At 45.8% G+C, this 17,213-nt stretch overlaps 1 protein-coding gene across 1 annotated transcript in view; it reads left to right on the top strand.

Annotated features, from left to right (window-relative positions):
- Window positions 1–283: 283 nt before the first annotated feature.
- Window positions 284–17,213, top strand: part of UFL1 (UFM1 specific ligase 1) — an 80,300-nt gene continuing 63,370 nt past the window's right edge. Inside the window, exons 1-3 of the mRNA XM_089665345.1 lie at window positions 284–429; window positions 4,254–4,399; window positions 4,482–4,510. Of these exons, the coding sequence (XP_089521471.1) occupies window positions 353–429; window positions 4,254–4,399; window positions 4,482–4,510 (252 nt within the window). The 5' untranslated portion in view covers window positions 284–352. The remainder of the gene's footprint in view (window positions 430–4,253; window positions 4,400–4,481; window positions 4,511–17,213) is intronic.

Below are 17,213 nucleotides of genomic sequence, written 5' to 3'. Positions count from 1 at the left end.
CCCCCCGTATCAGTATACGCAGCGCCTGTCCCCCCTGTATCAGTATACGCAGCGCCTGTCCCCCCCCCGTATCAGTATACGCAGCGCCTGTCCCCCCGTATCAGTATACGCAGCGCCTGTCCCCCCGTATCAGTATACGCAGCGCCTGTCCCCCCCGTATAAGTATACGCAGCGCCTGTCCCCCCGTATCAGTATACGCAGCGCCTGTCCCCCCTGTATCAGTATACACAAGGAGTCACACAGAGCATAGCCCCAGCACAGCTCCTCCCGGGAATCTTGGTCTGCCTGGCTCTCCGTAGCCGGTGAGGTGACGTGTCTGTACGGAGGAGGCTGCCATCTCGTCAATACAGACATGTCTGCAGACTGGGAGGAAATACGGCGCCTGGCCGCTGACTTCCAGAGAGCTCAGCTCAGCGACACCATCCAGAGGTAATACAAGCTGTAGAGCGCCCATAACATACACTGGCCACCTATATACGGCCTGTAGAGTCCTTGCACGGCCGGCCAGGTGTTCTGCAACTACAACTCCCAGCATGCCCTACTGCTCAGTGCACCCAACTGAACCTGGGACTGCTCAGGATTTCTACTCCAGATCTACTAGTGCACGGGTTTATCAAACTGCGGGCCTCCAGCTGTCAAGGAACTACAAGTCCCATCATGCCTTTGAGATTCATACTTGTAATTGTCAGCCATGCAAAGCCTCATGGGATTTGTAGTTCCACGACAGCTGGAGGGCCGCAGTTTGACACCCCTGTGTAACTAGTGTGAATGCTATTTCTCCTTGTAGACATTGCCATCACATACTAAACCATGAATGCAGTGTTTGAGGGGTGAAGTGCACTTTTGCGATTGAACGTGTCACCAGCGTCAGGGCGTTGTGGAGCCACTCGCTTTAAATAGAGCCCCCAACGCGCTAAGGCAATGCAGCACACTACATTGCGTGGTAAAATAACCGCCTGCTGCGTCAGAATAAATGCCATTTTTTGGGGGGTTCTCTTCCCAGCTTGAAAACAGATGTCCAGCATTTGCAAACAAATTAAAAGCCTCATTCAAACAGGGCGTTCAATGACGTACACCCGTGCAGGGCCATGTTTTCCCTGCACATGATGCACAATGCAGGAAGTGTCATTGATTTCAATTGGGACACAGCTACTGTGCCCCATTATCACATCCGTGTGGGTGAGTTCGGGGACACGCACCTGCACCCACAAACATGTGATATTTATATACAGCTGCTGTGCCCCATTATCACATCCGTGTGGGTGAGTTCGGGGATACGCACCTGCACCCACAAACATGTGATATTTATATACAGCTGCTGTGCCCCAATATCACATCCGTGTGGGTGAGTTCGGGGACACGCACCTGCACCCACAAACGTGATATTTATATACAGCTGCTGTGCCCCATTATCACATCCGTGTGGGTGAGTTCGGGGACACGCACCTGCACCCACAAACGTGATATTTATATACAGCTGCTGTGCCCCATTATCACATCCGTGTGGGTGAGTTCGGGGACACGCACCTGCACCCACAAACGTGATGCTTGTATTCATCTGCTGTGCCCCAATATCACATCCATGTGGGTGAGTTCGGGGACACGCACCTGCACCCACAAACATGTGATATTTATATACAGCTGCTGTGCCCCATTATCACATTCGTGTGGGTAAGTTCAGGGACACACACCTGCAGCCACAAACGTGATGTTTGTATTTATCTGCTGTGTCCCAATATCACATCCATGTGGGTGAGTTCAGGGGCACGCACCTGCACCCACAAACATGTGATATTTATATACAGCTGCTGTGCCCCAAAATCACATCCGTGTGGGTGCGTTCAGGGACACACACCTGCAGCCACAAGGATGTGATATTTATATACAGCTGCTGTGCCCCAATATCACATCCGTGTGGGTGAGTTCGGGGACACGCACCTGCACCCACAAACATGTGATATTTATATACAGCTGCTGTGCCCCATTATCACATTCGTGTGGGTGAGTTCGGGGACACGCACCTGCACCCACAAACGTGATATTTGTATACAGCTGCTGTGCCCCAATATCACATCCGTGTGGGTGAGTTCGGGGAAACGCACCTGCACCCACAAACGTGATATTTGTATACAGCTGCTGTGCCCCAATATCACATCCGTGTGGGTGAGTTCCGGGACACGCACCTGCACCCACAAACGTGATATTTGTATACAGCTGCTGTGCCCCAATATCACATCCGTGTGGGTGAGTTCGGGGACACGCACCTGCACCCACAAGGATGTGATATTTGTGTTCAGCTGCTGTGCCCCAATATCACATCCGTGTGGGTGAGTTTCTGTCAAGTGCCCCCAGAGCAAACAGCATACTAGGGGGACACCTGAGCAGGTGTGCTCCCACCCCCTCCCTCTCCTAATTGGCTGAGACAGCAGTGGGAGCCAATCAGGATTTAGTGTCCCTGGAGAACTGAGGCTCTCGTGAACTTTGCTGGATCGGGATGCGACTTGGGTTAGTGTTAGGGAAGGTTGGGGAGCTGCTACACACAGAACATGTTTTACCTTCATGCATACAATGCATGAAGGTAAAAAACCTTGAGCCTTTAGAACCACTTTATTGAAGTGTGACTCATGTTAACACAACACACAAAAACAGCAAATTGTGAATGGGCCTTGCACAAAGTATTATTTGTAAATGTAGCAAGTTGTTTTGTCAGTTTAGCACTGACTACAGTGTGTGGGATGTTGATGGAAAGTTCAGATTCTAACATATCTGTTGTTTAGCATTCCCAAAATGGAGGTAAAAAATTCTAATTTAGCAATTTTGCCCACTTCTCCCCTCCGCTGTCCATTCACAGAAGGCTTTTTGTTTTGAGAATAGGTTCACATGATACCAAGTGCTTAGTGATTGGGCAAGAGACGAGAAGAGGGGTGGGTAGAGCAGCTGCATACAGCTCTGCAGCTGTAGGATTTAAGACCAGAAGGTCCAGTGTCAGAATGGTGGAACCAGGGGCGGGCTGACCATTTGGAAACTCAGGAACTGTCCGAGGGCCTGGGGTTGGTAGGGGGCCCCATGATATGCCCCTGGTACCTTTTTCATAGGCTTTTTTGAGTTTGGGTATCGTATGTACTCTCCAGCGCCTCAGGATATGCACAGCAAAAAGGGAAGCCAAGGGTACCAGGACAGCGACAACCAAAGGAAATGCTTCAGGGGTGCAGCCCTCCTCAGACGGGGAAATCAGCCACTGGATAGAGAGAAAACAGGTGGCACACACACCTAGTGCATTATCCAAGGTTTATTGTAGGAGTGAAAGAATAATAAAAACATACTCACAGACGAAGCATGTATCTAAAAAGCATAGAAAAATGACAATGGCCACAACGGCAGGCAAGGTGTTCTCACTTTCAGTGCGGTCAAATGGCTGATGCGTTTCGGGGACGAATCCCTTTCCTCAGAGCTGATGACCAGCCTCTGATGCAGATGTATGATGAATGGAAAGTAGGAGCCTTGCTGCTGATGCCAGGCATCAACAGCAAGGCTCCTGCTTTCCATTCATCAATACATCTGCATCAGAGGCTGGTCATCATATTCTTTCACTCCTACAATAAACCTTGGATAATGCACTAGATGTGTGCACCACCTGTTTTCTCTCTTTTTTTAGTTTGGGCAAGGACACAGGGGCCCCATGATCCCCTATTTCCCGGGGGCCCCATGAGTTGTCAGTCCGCCCCTGGGTGGAAGTATACCATCAGCTGTATTCCAGGGGCTCAGTAAAAAAGAGATAAGTCCCCAAAGTGGTGGCATACACCTCATTGACCTTGACCTGTAGAAAGTTGGCACATTATAAAAAGCAACTCAATTCCTTGAGTTCTGCTTCAGTAGTGACCGGATCCAGCTTTCTATGCAGCTTTACAGCAACAGGCCACTTCTAACAGTGCTCTGTTGCTGGCTTTAATTAGCTACAGTAGGTGTACACTTTCAGGACGTCCAGTGCAAAGTTCTCACCAATGGACACTTTACCACCCATGCCCTTTAGAGCCAGGAACTGTGGGGGAATACTGTGTGGGAGATTGGAATATATGGCTGCTGTGGGGTGTGAGAACTTCATATGTCAGATCAAATCCACATGTCCATGTCGCTGGCTTTTTTGAGCATCAGTGCCACCAGATTTTGAGGACATTAGTCCTGGCTTGATTTTTAAACGAAGAAATGAGTTGTAGCTGCTTCTTTTTTAAAACGATAATATATTTTCCCTGTAGGTTATCAGAACGTAACTGCATAGAGATTGTTGCTAAACTCATAGCTGAGAAGCAGTTGGATGTAGTGCACACTCTTGATGGAAAAGAATATATCACACCTTCACAAATTTCCAAAGAAATAAGGGACGAGCTTCAAGTCAGAGGTGGTGAGTGGATTGAACAGAATTCATTTGAAATGGAAGCCGTAAATTACACTTTTCATTTGCTTTTGCTTTTCTTTTTTTCTAGGGAGAGTGAACATAGTCGAACTGCAACAGGTATGTTAATTTGCTATCTATAGAGGCATGACTGGTGAATTTATTATCAACAGTAATTCCTGTATTCCTTTCAGTTCCTGTAAACGCCATCGTTGTTTACTTATGTTTGCAAAGCTATCATTAGGCATTACCCAAGAACAAAGATGCAGTATATTGTAGCTTACAGTCCGGTGGCCTTATTAGTTTTTGTTTTTTTTTAAACTAAAAACATTTTCAGCAAATGCAGAAAATACCCCTTGATCTTCCAGAACTGTAGTTTCCTTGTCACTTTCTGTGAGCTGCAATGAAGAATATCTCCCTTATTGGATCCTTCCTAGCTATTCTACATTACAAGCAACTATCATTGCTCCCACAATAGATACAGTAGAAGAGTGACATAGCCACCCGGGGACAGAACGTGTGTTATTTGCAGGGATATCTGGGAGAAAATACATTGTATTCTCATCTTGTTGCTGACTTCTGGCATTGGAATTCTGAAGGTGAGCGGATGGAGATTGCAGGTCTGGCACGAAGAGATCTATACTCCACCTGGGAAATGTGATATAAGATTTGTAGCACTCTATCTTGATTTGGGAATTTTTTAGCTGGTTAAGGAGCTTGCTGATGTTGTATCCCTGGAGCAGAGGTAGGTTTAGTTCCACTTTTAATCCTTTCACTGCCTTGAATGTAAGTATTAAATCTGCAGCACCTCTGGCATATAAACAAACTCCCAGTTGCTATAGCAGTTGGAAAATTGTTTATATTTTTACATCCAGCTGCCAGCCTTTCACGGGCAATAAGGTGCTGCGCATGCTGGAGCAAGCGCGGTAATTTTAGGGCTGTTGATCACTATTGACTCTTAATTGATGAGCTGTAAAGAGTTTTATAGCATCACCTATGGACAATTTTGGGTAGTTTTTTTGCCATTTCTTGGGCATGTACAATTTTTAGGCTTGACACATTTGATAACTATTTTATTGCTCTGGTTTCCTCCCACACTCCAAAGACATGCTGGTAGGTTAATTGGATCCTGTCTAAATCGGCCCTAGTATGTGTATGTATGAATGTGAGTTAGGGACCTTAGATTGTACACCCCTTGAGGGTTAGGGACTGATGTGAATGTTCAATATATATATGTGTAAAGCGCTGCGTAAATTGACAGCGCTATATAAGTACCTGAAATAAATAAATAAATAAAATTGTGTTTGCGTGCATTATAATTACCTAGTTTAAATCACTGAGATTGCTAAAAAAACGTCATTAAGGTTCACAGGACATGGGTGGCACATTCAGTCCCTCTGCCCTGCTGACTCTACCCATCCCCCCCACCATCACCACCACCTTCCCCACTCCTTGGCAATTCTTAGCTTTTAAACCCAGGGTTTGTGCATACAGCAGTTCTGGCAGCTGGTGCTGTCAACAAAGGCCACCTGACTGAGTGTTTATCAATAGTGTTCAGATGTGAAATAAAGATACAAAGTAACATTGTTACTTCTGTATCTACTGTTTCATTCATCTGAAGATCAAAGGAATGAGTTGAGATGATGTTAGTTTAAGCAACCTAACAAGTTTAAAAGAAATAAAAGTTTTTCTTAAATAAAAATTTGGCTCCATATATCTCCTTAATAACCCTTGGATTACCCTAATCATCCATAATTATTTCCTTCTACTTTCAACTATTTTCATGTTGTTTTTTTATGTTTCTATTTTATTACCATTAATATTCATACTTATTTTGTTTTTATTTGTTTCGGTTGTTCCTTTTTTTAATGTTACATTAAAAAAAAAAGCACAAAATTAACAAAAAATGCTTTATTTTATTTGTAAATAATTTTGAGATGCTTTTTACCAGAATCATAATTGCAGTGTAATTTTAAATAGGACAAATTACAGAATATAATGTATGCTTTTTATTTACAGTAACACTAATCATTTTTAAAGAATAAGTTCACCTTCTAACAAACGGTAATAAATTCACGTTTTTGCAGGTAAAAAAATGTGCCTTTATTATTTTTATTTGTGGAGCCTCTAAAGCATTGCACCAGCCATCAGCAGATCGCTGGTGCCATGTAGGTCTCCCCCTGACCTGTCAGTATTTCTGCTTGCTCATACATCCTGTACGGGCAAGCAGATACTTACTGACAGGAAGGCTCAATGAACTACCACAGCGCTGCTGAGCGCCATGGTATTTTATTGAAAGCTGCAAAGGCTTCCGGGACTTGTAGTTTTCCCATTCACAGACTACTGTAAATGAGTGACACAGCTGGGCCGGCAGAGCCCTGCAGGGCCACGTTTTTTAAAAATTCTGACAGCTAACTAGGAGAAGATCCCCCCGCTAGCTGTCACAACGGAGATCAGGGGGCTCGGGGGCCGGTCGGATCGTAACATGTTACATGTTACACCCTGAATATGGGTGCAATATGTAGCATGTTACGAAAGGTGAACTTATCCTTTTAAACCAGTGTTTCTGAACCTTTTTTCAGTCCAGGCACCCTTTAAAATTATGTGCTATCTCGAGGCACCCCATTCTAAAATGTAAAAAAATAAATTAATAGTTTTACATATTGCAGCAACATCCAAACACATCCCAACATTAGAGGTGATTTATGCTTCCAAAGTAAAAAAACACTGGTACTGACTAGTATTGCAGTGTTTCTCTTCTCCCTTACTCGGCTAACATGACCCCCATTGCTATCGGAGAGTGGCAAACAAGGATGCTGTGCAGGCAACCAGCATCCTTCATATTAGCCGATGAAATTATTGGTTTTTAGGACGCCAATGGCTAGAAGGTTGTAGTAGTGCACAATGAAAACACATTGCTTTGTTCAACTAAAAGGCAGGCTTGATCCACCTTCTGGTTAATGTACAATGTTTGGGCACTTTTTTCCATTTTGACAACGCACACCTGAAGGCACCCTTGTTGAAAAAGTCTGCTTTAAACTAAAACTGGTCAAAAGTTTTCTTCTTGTTTGATCGTTTTTTTTTAGTTCTGTTATATTTCTTTTTTTGGGGATTTGGGTAAAAAAAATCACAAAATCTTGCTTGTCCTTTAAAATCCTAAACAATGACAAAACCATTGCCGAATAAACAGGTCCACAGCAGAAATGTAAAAATTGCTCTGGTTCTTAGTGGATGTACGGGTCTGGGAGTTGAAGTGTTTTATTTAAGTGCATTTTTTACAGAAAATATAGGTTTGATAAACCAATTGCAAAACAGTTATCGTGTGGCATAACACAGCTTAAAGCAGCGGTTCTCAACCTGGGGGTCGCGACCCCTTTGGGGGTCGAACGACCATTTCACAGGGGTCGCCTAAGACCATCGGAAAACACATATTTCCGATGGTCTTAGGAACCGAGACACCGCTCCTCTGTCTCAGGCAATGTGTGGGCGGGATGATATGCTGCCCCTGTCACCTGGCCACACCTCCGGGATCACTCAACAGCTCTGCCTCCTCACCGCTGATTGGCCACCGGAACTGTAGCTCAGGAGAGGCACACAGGCGGCCAATCACCGACGAGGAGGTGGTGCTTGGAGAGGAGGAGCCGAGCGGCAGCGCGCGTAGATCAAAGAAGATCGAGGGAGCTGCCGGAGCAAGTGAAGAGGAGAGCGGCCAGAGAAGGAAGACAGCTGACAGGTAAGTGCAAATTTTGCTGCTGCAGCCAGGTATGCAGGCTGTAGATGGGAGAGAGCGAGCCCAGGCTGGAGCAGGAGTCAGCAAGGTAAGTATCATTGGTGTCAGTGGGAAGGATAGTGCCCCATCATTTGTGTCACTAATACCAACGATGGGGCACTATTTCTCCCACACATACACCAACGATGGGGCACTATTCCTCCCCCCACTGACACCAACGATGGGGCACGTTTCCTCCCCCCACTGACACCAACGATGGGGCACGTTTCCTCCCCCCACTGACACCAACGATGGGGCACGATTCCTCCCCCCACTGACACCAACGATGGGGCACGATTCCTCCCCCCACTGACACCAACGATGGGGCACGATTCCTCCCCCCACTGACACCAACGATGGGGCACGATTCCTCCCCCCACTGACACCAACGATGGGGCACGATTCCTCCCCCCACTGACACCAACGATGGGGCACGATTCCTCCCCCCACTGACACCAACGATGGGGCACGATTCCTCCCCCCACTGACACCAACGATGGGGCACGAGTCCTCCCCCCACTGACACCAACGATGGGGCACGAGTCCTCCCCCCACTGACACCAACGATGGGGCACGATTCCTCCCCCCACTGACACCAACGATGGGGCACGATTCCTCCCCCCACTGACACCAACGATGGGGCACGATTCCTCCCCCCACTGACACCAACGATGGGGCACGATTCCTCCCCCCACTGACACCAACGATGGGGCACGATTCCTCCCCCCACTGACACCAACGATGGGGCACGATTCCTCCCCCCACTGACACCAACGATAGGGCACGATTCCTCCCCCCACTGACACCAACGATGGGGCACGATTCCTCCCCCCATTGACACCAACGATGGGGCACGATTCCTCCCCCCACTGACACCAACGATGGGGCACGATTCCTCCCCCCACTGACACCAACGATGGGGCACTATTCCTCCCCCCACTGACACCAACGATGGGGCACTATTCCTCCCCCCACTGACACCAACGATGGGGCACTATTCCTCCCCCCACTGACACCAACGATGGGGCACTATTCCTCCCCCCACTGACACCAACGATGGGGCACTATTCCTCCCCCCACCGACACCAACGATGGGACACTATTTCCCCCCCCCCACTGACACCAATGATGGGGCACTATTCCCCCCTCCACCACACTGACATCAATGATGGGGCACTATTCCTCCCACTGACACCAATGATGGGGCACTATTCCTCCCACTGACACCAATGATGGGACACTATTCCTCCCACTGACACCAATGATGGGACACTATTCCTCCCACTGACACCAATGATGGGACACTATTCCTCCCACTGACACCAATGATGGGACACTATTCCTCCCACTGACACCAATGATGGGACACTATTCCTCCCACTGACACCAATGATGGGACACTATTCCTCCCACTGACACCAATGATGGGACACTATTCCTCCCACTGACACCAATGAGGGGGCACTATTCCTCCCACTGACACCAATGAGGGGGCACTATTCCTCCCACTGACACCAACGATGGGGCACTATTCCTCCCGCTGACACCAACGATGGGGCACTATTCCTCCCGCTGACACCAACGATGGGGCACTATTCCTCCCGCTGACACCAACGATGGGGCACTATTCCTCCCGCTGACACCAACGATGGGGCACTAGTCCTCCCGCTGACAGCAGCGATGGGGCACTATTCCTCCCGCTGACAGCAACGATGGGGCACTATTCCTCCCACTGACAGCAACGATGGGGCACTATTCCTCCCACTGACAACAACGATGGGGCACTATTCCTCCCACTGACAACAACGATGGGGCACTATTCCTCCCACTGACACTAGCGATGGGGCACTATTCCTCCCACTGACACCAACGATGGGGCACTATTCCTCCCACTGATACCAACGATGGGACACTATTCCTCCCACTGACACCAACGATGGGGCACTATTCCTCCCACTGATACCAACGATGGGACACTATTCATCCCACTGACATCAGTGATGGGGCACTACTCCTTCCACTGACACCAATGATGGGGCACTATTCCTCCCACTGATACCAATGATGGGACACTATTCCTCCCACTGACACCAACGATGGGGCACTATTCCTCCCACTGATACCAACGATGGGACACTATTCATCCCACTGACATCAGTGATGGGGCGCTAGTCCTCCCACTGCAAAATTACAGTTATGAAGTAGCAACGAAAATAATTTTATGGTTGGGGGTCACCACAACATGAGGAACTGTATTAAGGGGTCGCGGCATTAGGTTGAGAACCACTGGCTTAAAGGATAAGTTCACCTTTGTAACAGATTACATGTTCTACCCAAAGTATGGGTAGAACATACAGGTGAAACTCGAAAAATTAGAATATCGTGCAAAAGTTCATTTATTTCAGTAATGCAACTTAAAAGGTGAAACTAATATATGAGATAAACTCATTACATGCAAAGCAAGATAGTTCAAGCCGTGATTTGTCATAATTGTGATGATTATGGCTTACAGCTCAAGAAAACCCCAAATCCACAATCTCAGAAAATTAGAATATTGTGAAAAGGTGCAATATTCTAGGCTCAAAGTGTCCCACTCTAATCAGATAATTAAGCCATAACACCTGCAAAGGGTTCCTGAGCCTTTAAATGGTCTCTCAGTCTGGTTCAGTAGGAATCACAATCATGGGAAAGACTGCTGACCTGGCAGTTGTGCAGAAAACCATCATTGACATCCTCCATAAGGAGGGAAAGCCTCAAAAAGTAATTGCTAAAGAAGTTGGATGTTCCCAAAGTGCTGTATCAAAGCACATTAATAGAAAGTTATGTGGAAGGGAAAAGTGTGGAAGAAAAAGGTGCACAAGCAGCAGGGATGACCACAGCCTGGAGAGGATTGTCAGGAAAAGGCCATTCAAAAGTGTTGGGGACTTTCACAAGGAGTGGACTGAGGCTGGAGTCAGTGCATCAAGAGCCACCACACACAGACGGATTGTGGACATGGGCTTCAAATGTCGTATTCCTCTTGTCAAGCCGCTCCTGAACAACAAACAACGTCATAAGCGTCTTACCTGGGCTAAAGAAAAACAGACCTGGTCTGTTGCTCAGTGATCCAAAGTCCTCTTTTCTGATGAGAGCAACTTTTGCATCTCATTTGGAAACCAAGGACTCAGAGTACGGAGGAAGAATGGAGAGGCACACACTGCAAGATGCTTGAGGTCCAATGTGAGGTTTCCACAGTCTGTGTTGATTTGGGGAGCCATGTCATCTACTGGTGTTGGTCCACTGTGCTTCATTAAGTCCAGGGTCAACGCAGCCGTCTACCAGGAGATTTTGGAGCACTTCATGATTCCTTCCGCAGGTGAGCTTTATGGGGATGCTGACTTCATTTTCCAGCAGGACTTGGCACCTGCCCACACTGCCAAAAGCACCAAAACCTGGTTCAATGACCGTGGGTTTACTGTGCTTGATTGGCCAGGAAACTCGCGTGACCTGAATCCCATAGAAAATCTATGGGGCATTGCCAAGAGAAAGATGAGAGACATGAGACCAAACAATGCAGAAGAGCTGAAGGCCGCTATTGAAGCATCCTGGTCTTCCATAACACCTCAGCAGTGCCACAGGCTAATAGCTTCCATGCCACGCCGCATGGAGACAGTAATTGCTGCAAAAGGGGCCCAAACCAAGTACTGAGTGCATATGCATGCTTATACTTTTCAGAGGTCCGATATTGTTCTATATACAATCCTTGTTTTATTGATTGCATGTAATATTCTAATTTTCTGAGATTGTGGATTTGGGGTTTTCATGAGCTGTAAGCCATAATCATCACAATTATGACAAATCACGGCTTGAACTATCTTGCTTTGCATGCAATGAGTCTATCTCATATATTAGTTTCACCTTTTAAGTTGCATTACTGAAATAAATGAACTTTTGCACGATATTCTAATTTTTCGAGTTTCACCTGTATGTTCTACCCATACTTTGGGTAGAACATGTAATCTGTTACAGATCTGTTCCTCCTTTCCCCTCGATCCCCCCCTCCCTCTGACAGCGGGTGGGTTATCCTCTCATTTGCTATCAGAATTTAAAAACAGTATGACTCCACTAATAGGGCTCAAGTCGTTCATTGTTCTGTGAATAAACAAACTACAAGTACCAACAGCTGCTCACATAGTTAATTGATTACGGGAAGTATGGGCAGACAGTTGACTGAGAATTTGCAGGATCCTGGCATTGTACCTGCGATCTGCTGATCGTGGGAGCAATGCCTTACAGGCCGCAGAGTAAAAAAACAATAATAATAAATGTGCCTTGCAAAAAGATGTGCATTTTTTTTTTTTAAACTAAAGGTGAACTTAGCCTTAACACCCCGGTCACATCAAACCCGACTTTGAAATTGTACGACTTACAGTGAAGTAGCTTGATTTCAAAATTGGGGGACATGCAGATTTCAGGTGCGATTTTTAAGACATCTGACACAGATGTCTATGCAAATCGCAAAAGTAGTACATGTACTACTTTAGAAATCAGTGCGGCTCTGACCAAGTTGGCACCGCACCGATTTGACCGATGCAGTTACGGACAATAGGGTGCGACTTGGCATATGATTTGCAAGTCACATGGCATGCCAAGTCGCACCCGATGTGACCAGGGTCTTAAAGCAGAACTTAACTCTATTCAGACTGACAACTGCTAATGACACACCAGGCCCTTCCTCTGGCTGCTCTGTGGGCCAAGTCCTGCAGCCTTTTTGGAGATGTGATCTGAGCTTTCCAGAAGGCTGCAGGACCAGGCACATATCGTTCTTGTTTAGTCCACAATGGCGGCAGAGTTGGAGGAAAAAATAAAACCATTTTCAGAGTTAAATTCTACTTTGAATCAAACTAAACCCATACTTTTAATTACTTCCCAAAACAGTTACATTCAAGGCTCTTTGCATCAAATTGCTGGTGTCATAACTGATCCCATGTGCAGCACCATGGCAACTGCAGATCAGAGGCTAAGATGACAGCTTTGTTGGCTGTTATGGAAGGAAGATTTAAATTTAACTGAACAAGCAGAAGATAGAAGCTGATTGGATGCCATGTACAGCTGCTGCATATTCTGTTCCAGTTTTGATGAATGTCCCTCAAATTTGTTAGACAGTTTTATGTAATTTGTAGACCAAAAATGTGCATTTTTTAATGTGCAAAAATGGGAAAAGCAAGGCTTTGGCAGTGACAGGGTTTAACCACTTAAATACAGGGCACTTTTACCCCCTTCCTGCTCAGACCAATTTTCTGCTTTCAGTGCTCTCACAATTTGAGTGACAATCACCACTGTTTTTTTATTTTTTGCAATATAAGCGAAAACACTTTTTTTTTAGTTTCTATTATAACATTTTGCAAATAAGTAATTTTTCTTCATAAATTTAGGCCAAAATTTATACTGCTACACATCTTTGGAACAAGTAATCCAAATTATTTAGTCTGTATGAAAGTTATAGAGTTTATAAGCTATGCTACGTATCATTGAAAATTGATCAATGCAGATGTACTGTCTGCCTATCTCATTTCTTGAGTCATGAAATATCAGTACAGTATGAATACACCCCAAATAACCCCTTTTTGGAAAGTAGACAGTCCAAGGTATTTAGTAAGAGGCATGGTGAGTTTTGTGAAGTTGTAGTTTTTTCCCCACAATTCTTGGAAAAATGAAGAAATTGTCTTTGTTGTTTCCCACTCACGGCATAGCACGACTTGCAATTACACCCCAAAATGTGCTTTGCTACTTGTCCCAAGTATGGTGATACCATGTGTGAGACTTTTAAACAGCCTTGCCAATATACAGAGGCCCAACATCCAAATAGCACCTTCAGGCGTTCTAGGGGCATACATTACAAATCTAATTTCCTGACTACCTATCACGTTTTTAAAGGCCATGGAGCACCAGGAAAGTGGATACCCACAAAATGACCCCATTTTAGAAATAAAATAAACCAACATATATTCTATGAGGCATAGTGAGTCTTTTGAACATGCCATTTTTGTTGCAAAAGTTTTTTGAAAATGTGGAAAGAAAAATGAAAACGTGTTTTTTTTTTTTTTTTTCTTACAAAAAAGTATTAATTTATAACATATTTCTAAAACACAGCATGGACATAGCAAACATTACACCTCAAAATACATTCTGCTACTCGTCCTGAGTATGGCTATACCACATGTGTGAGACTTTTTCACAGCCTAGCTAAACAAAAGGTAAACAAAATATTACCTGTGGTTAAAATAGAGCAGTTGTCCGCAGAAGAGAGCATTGGTCCAGGAAGGAGGCAAAGATGTGGTCAGCAACAGCCAAAGGAATTGTCCAGGCAGCACGCAGGAATATGGTCCATAAAAAGTCATGGGTCATTACAGGCAGCAGGCAGAGATATGGTCAGCTCAGCCAAAGTATTAATCCAGACAGCAGGCAGGAACATCAGACTTAGGGCTTCAGTCAGGTAAGACCTGGGCACAGGAGTAGAGGCTTCATTCCACCCATCTCGTCTATGCCTCAGGGTTAACAGACCCTGATCCAGAGAAACCCAAAAAGTATAAATAGAGCTTTAGCATCTGATCATCTAAATCCACTCTCCCCATAAATCAACTGTAATTATGGATACAATCAGGCTTTCGGATGGGACCGTGTCTTACATGAATTTCCACGGAGGTGTCATTGTGGATGCTGGACAGGATGTACACATCTCTCTTACCTCTCCACTTCACGGCCAACACTTCCTCATTCCCCACACTTTCTGATTCCCCCCTTTGTAGCCTTGTGGTTATTAAATTTTGTGGGAAGCCCTTTCTGTTTTTTTGAGTGGTACCGCAGTCCAAGTTGTCTCACGGTACAGGTGTCAGAAAAGGGGTAGACTTGTATAGTAGTTATCAAGGTAGATATGATAATCTTTCTTGAAAAGTGGAAATGCCATTTGTGCCAATGTAGGTTGGGCACTCAGGGGGCTGGAGCTGGAAGTACTTTGCCTTTGTACATGCAGAAGGCATGCACATATCTTGTGGCTTTTTCACAGAGCTTGTTGAGCTTCAGTCCATACCTGGCCCTTTTACTAGGAATGTATTTCTTGATTCCCAGCCGGCCAGTAAAGTGTACAAGAGATTCGTCCACACAGATGTTTTGTTCAGGGATATAAAGTTCTGCAGATCTCTTAGAAAAGAAAATTAGGGGGAAATTTTTATATAGTTTGTCAGAGCCAGGATGATCACGGGGAGGGCACTGTGAATTATCGCTGAAATGCAGGAAGTGCAGGAACCAGGCATAGCCTGGACATTACAGCAGAATAAATTGGCATGTGATGGATGGGGTGGGTAGACCAGCAGGCACGTCATTTGTTTTTCTTTGTAAGCTCCATGTTCATCGTAAGGCCCAAAAACAATTTAAGCTCCACTGTTAGACGTCTCCATTCAGACGGACGGGCATAGCATGAGTTGAAATTGTTATCAATATATTTTTGGGAAGAAAGGTTAGCCCGGCCGACAATGTAATGAATAAAATTGTTAGGGAAAAATAAATAAAATAAAAATCAATTTTGGAAAAATTGGCAGTGTTGGTCTGCACACCTGGCTGTGCAGTGAAAGGGGGGATTATAGCTGAACCCGTGCTGGAAGGCAGCCATAATGGGTTTGCCAGGGCATCTGGATGATATGTTTGGGCCCTGATTCTTGGGGTCTAGTGTGATATTCTGGTCATGGTACTAGGCCTTTCATCCTGGGGTCTAGCACCGTTGGTGCTGTTGAGGTGTATGGTGCTACTGGTAGTTGCCTGGTCTCCAGAGCATTCTTTTAGGAGGGACTACTTCCTCCTCCAATTCGGTCACCGATACACTACTTTCTACTGGCTAGTATTCCGAATCAGAATCTGATGGTGAGGCCTACCCGCTGCTTTTGTCCATCATACTGAGGATTTTATGTGCCTCTTCACTAGTATACAATCTTTTTGACATGGCGGCTGCTGTGATGGGTATACTGCTGATGGGTGGTAGTGATGGCAGCTCTGTGATGGCTGCTGTGACAGGTACACTGATGGACTGCATGATCAGTACACCAATGGGCTGCATGACCGGTACACTGACGGGCTGCATGATAGGTACACTGACGGGCTGCGCTGATAGATGCACTGGCAATTACACTGATGGGCTATGACAGGTACACTGCTGGGCTGCACTTAGGGATGAACTGACAGTTACACTGATGGGCTGTGACAGGTACACTGATGGGTTGTGACAGGTACACTGATGGCTGCTGTTACAGGTACACTGATTAGCTGCTGTTACAGGTACACTGATTAGCTGCTGTTACAGGTACACTGATGAGCTGCTGTGACAGGTACACTGATGGTCTATGGCAGGTACACTGATGGGCTGCGACAGGTGTACCTATGGTACACCTGTCACCTGTCATGTACAAGTACACTGATGAACTGTGATAGGTGTAGACTGATGGCTGCTGTGACAGGTACACTGATGGCTGCTGTGACAGGTACACTGATGGGCTGCTGTGATGGGTACACTGATCGGCTGCTGTGACAGGTACTTTTTTTTTTTTGGGAGACAGTCGGGTCAGTGTTGTGCAAAGTACACAAGGTGTAGAGCGGTAACTCACTGTTCCTGGGTTCTCCTCCCCACACAGGATCGTGTTGGTAACAGCCAGTTACCACTGTTTGTTTACATTTGTGACCGGCTGTGATTGGACACAGCCGGTCACATGGGCAAGAGCCAATTTCATTGGTTCTTTCCCGTGATCTGGGGGACACAGCTCATGACTGATCGCCACTCTATGCCCCCCTGCCTCCCCCGGCTGTCAAATTACTATAGGCACTGTTGGGGAACAATATTGTATTCAGAGAACTGCATGTAATTGAGCAGTTGCAGCAAGTGGTTTTTCTTTTAATTGCATTGAAACTGTGAAAATAAAAGGTGGCTTTGTCAAGACTGCTCATGTTATTTTATCCCAACCCCTGTAAATGTAACTTTTGCAGGGCAGATTGGTGGGCATTTAAATTTGTGAGCAATATAAATAATGT

This window comes from Staurois parvus, unplaced genomic scaffold (genome assembly GCF_062004578.1).
Source record: "Staurois parvus isolate SC_StPar_1 unplaced genomic scaffold, SC_StPar_1.0 ptg000048l, whole genome shotgun sequence".
Lineage (NCBI taxonomy): Eukaryota > Metazoa > Chordata > Amphibia > Anura > Ranidae > Staurois > Staurois parvus.
This window is presented reverse-complemented; position numbering and strand designations above follow the sequence as displayed.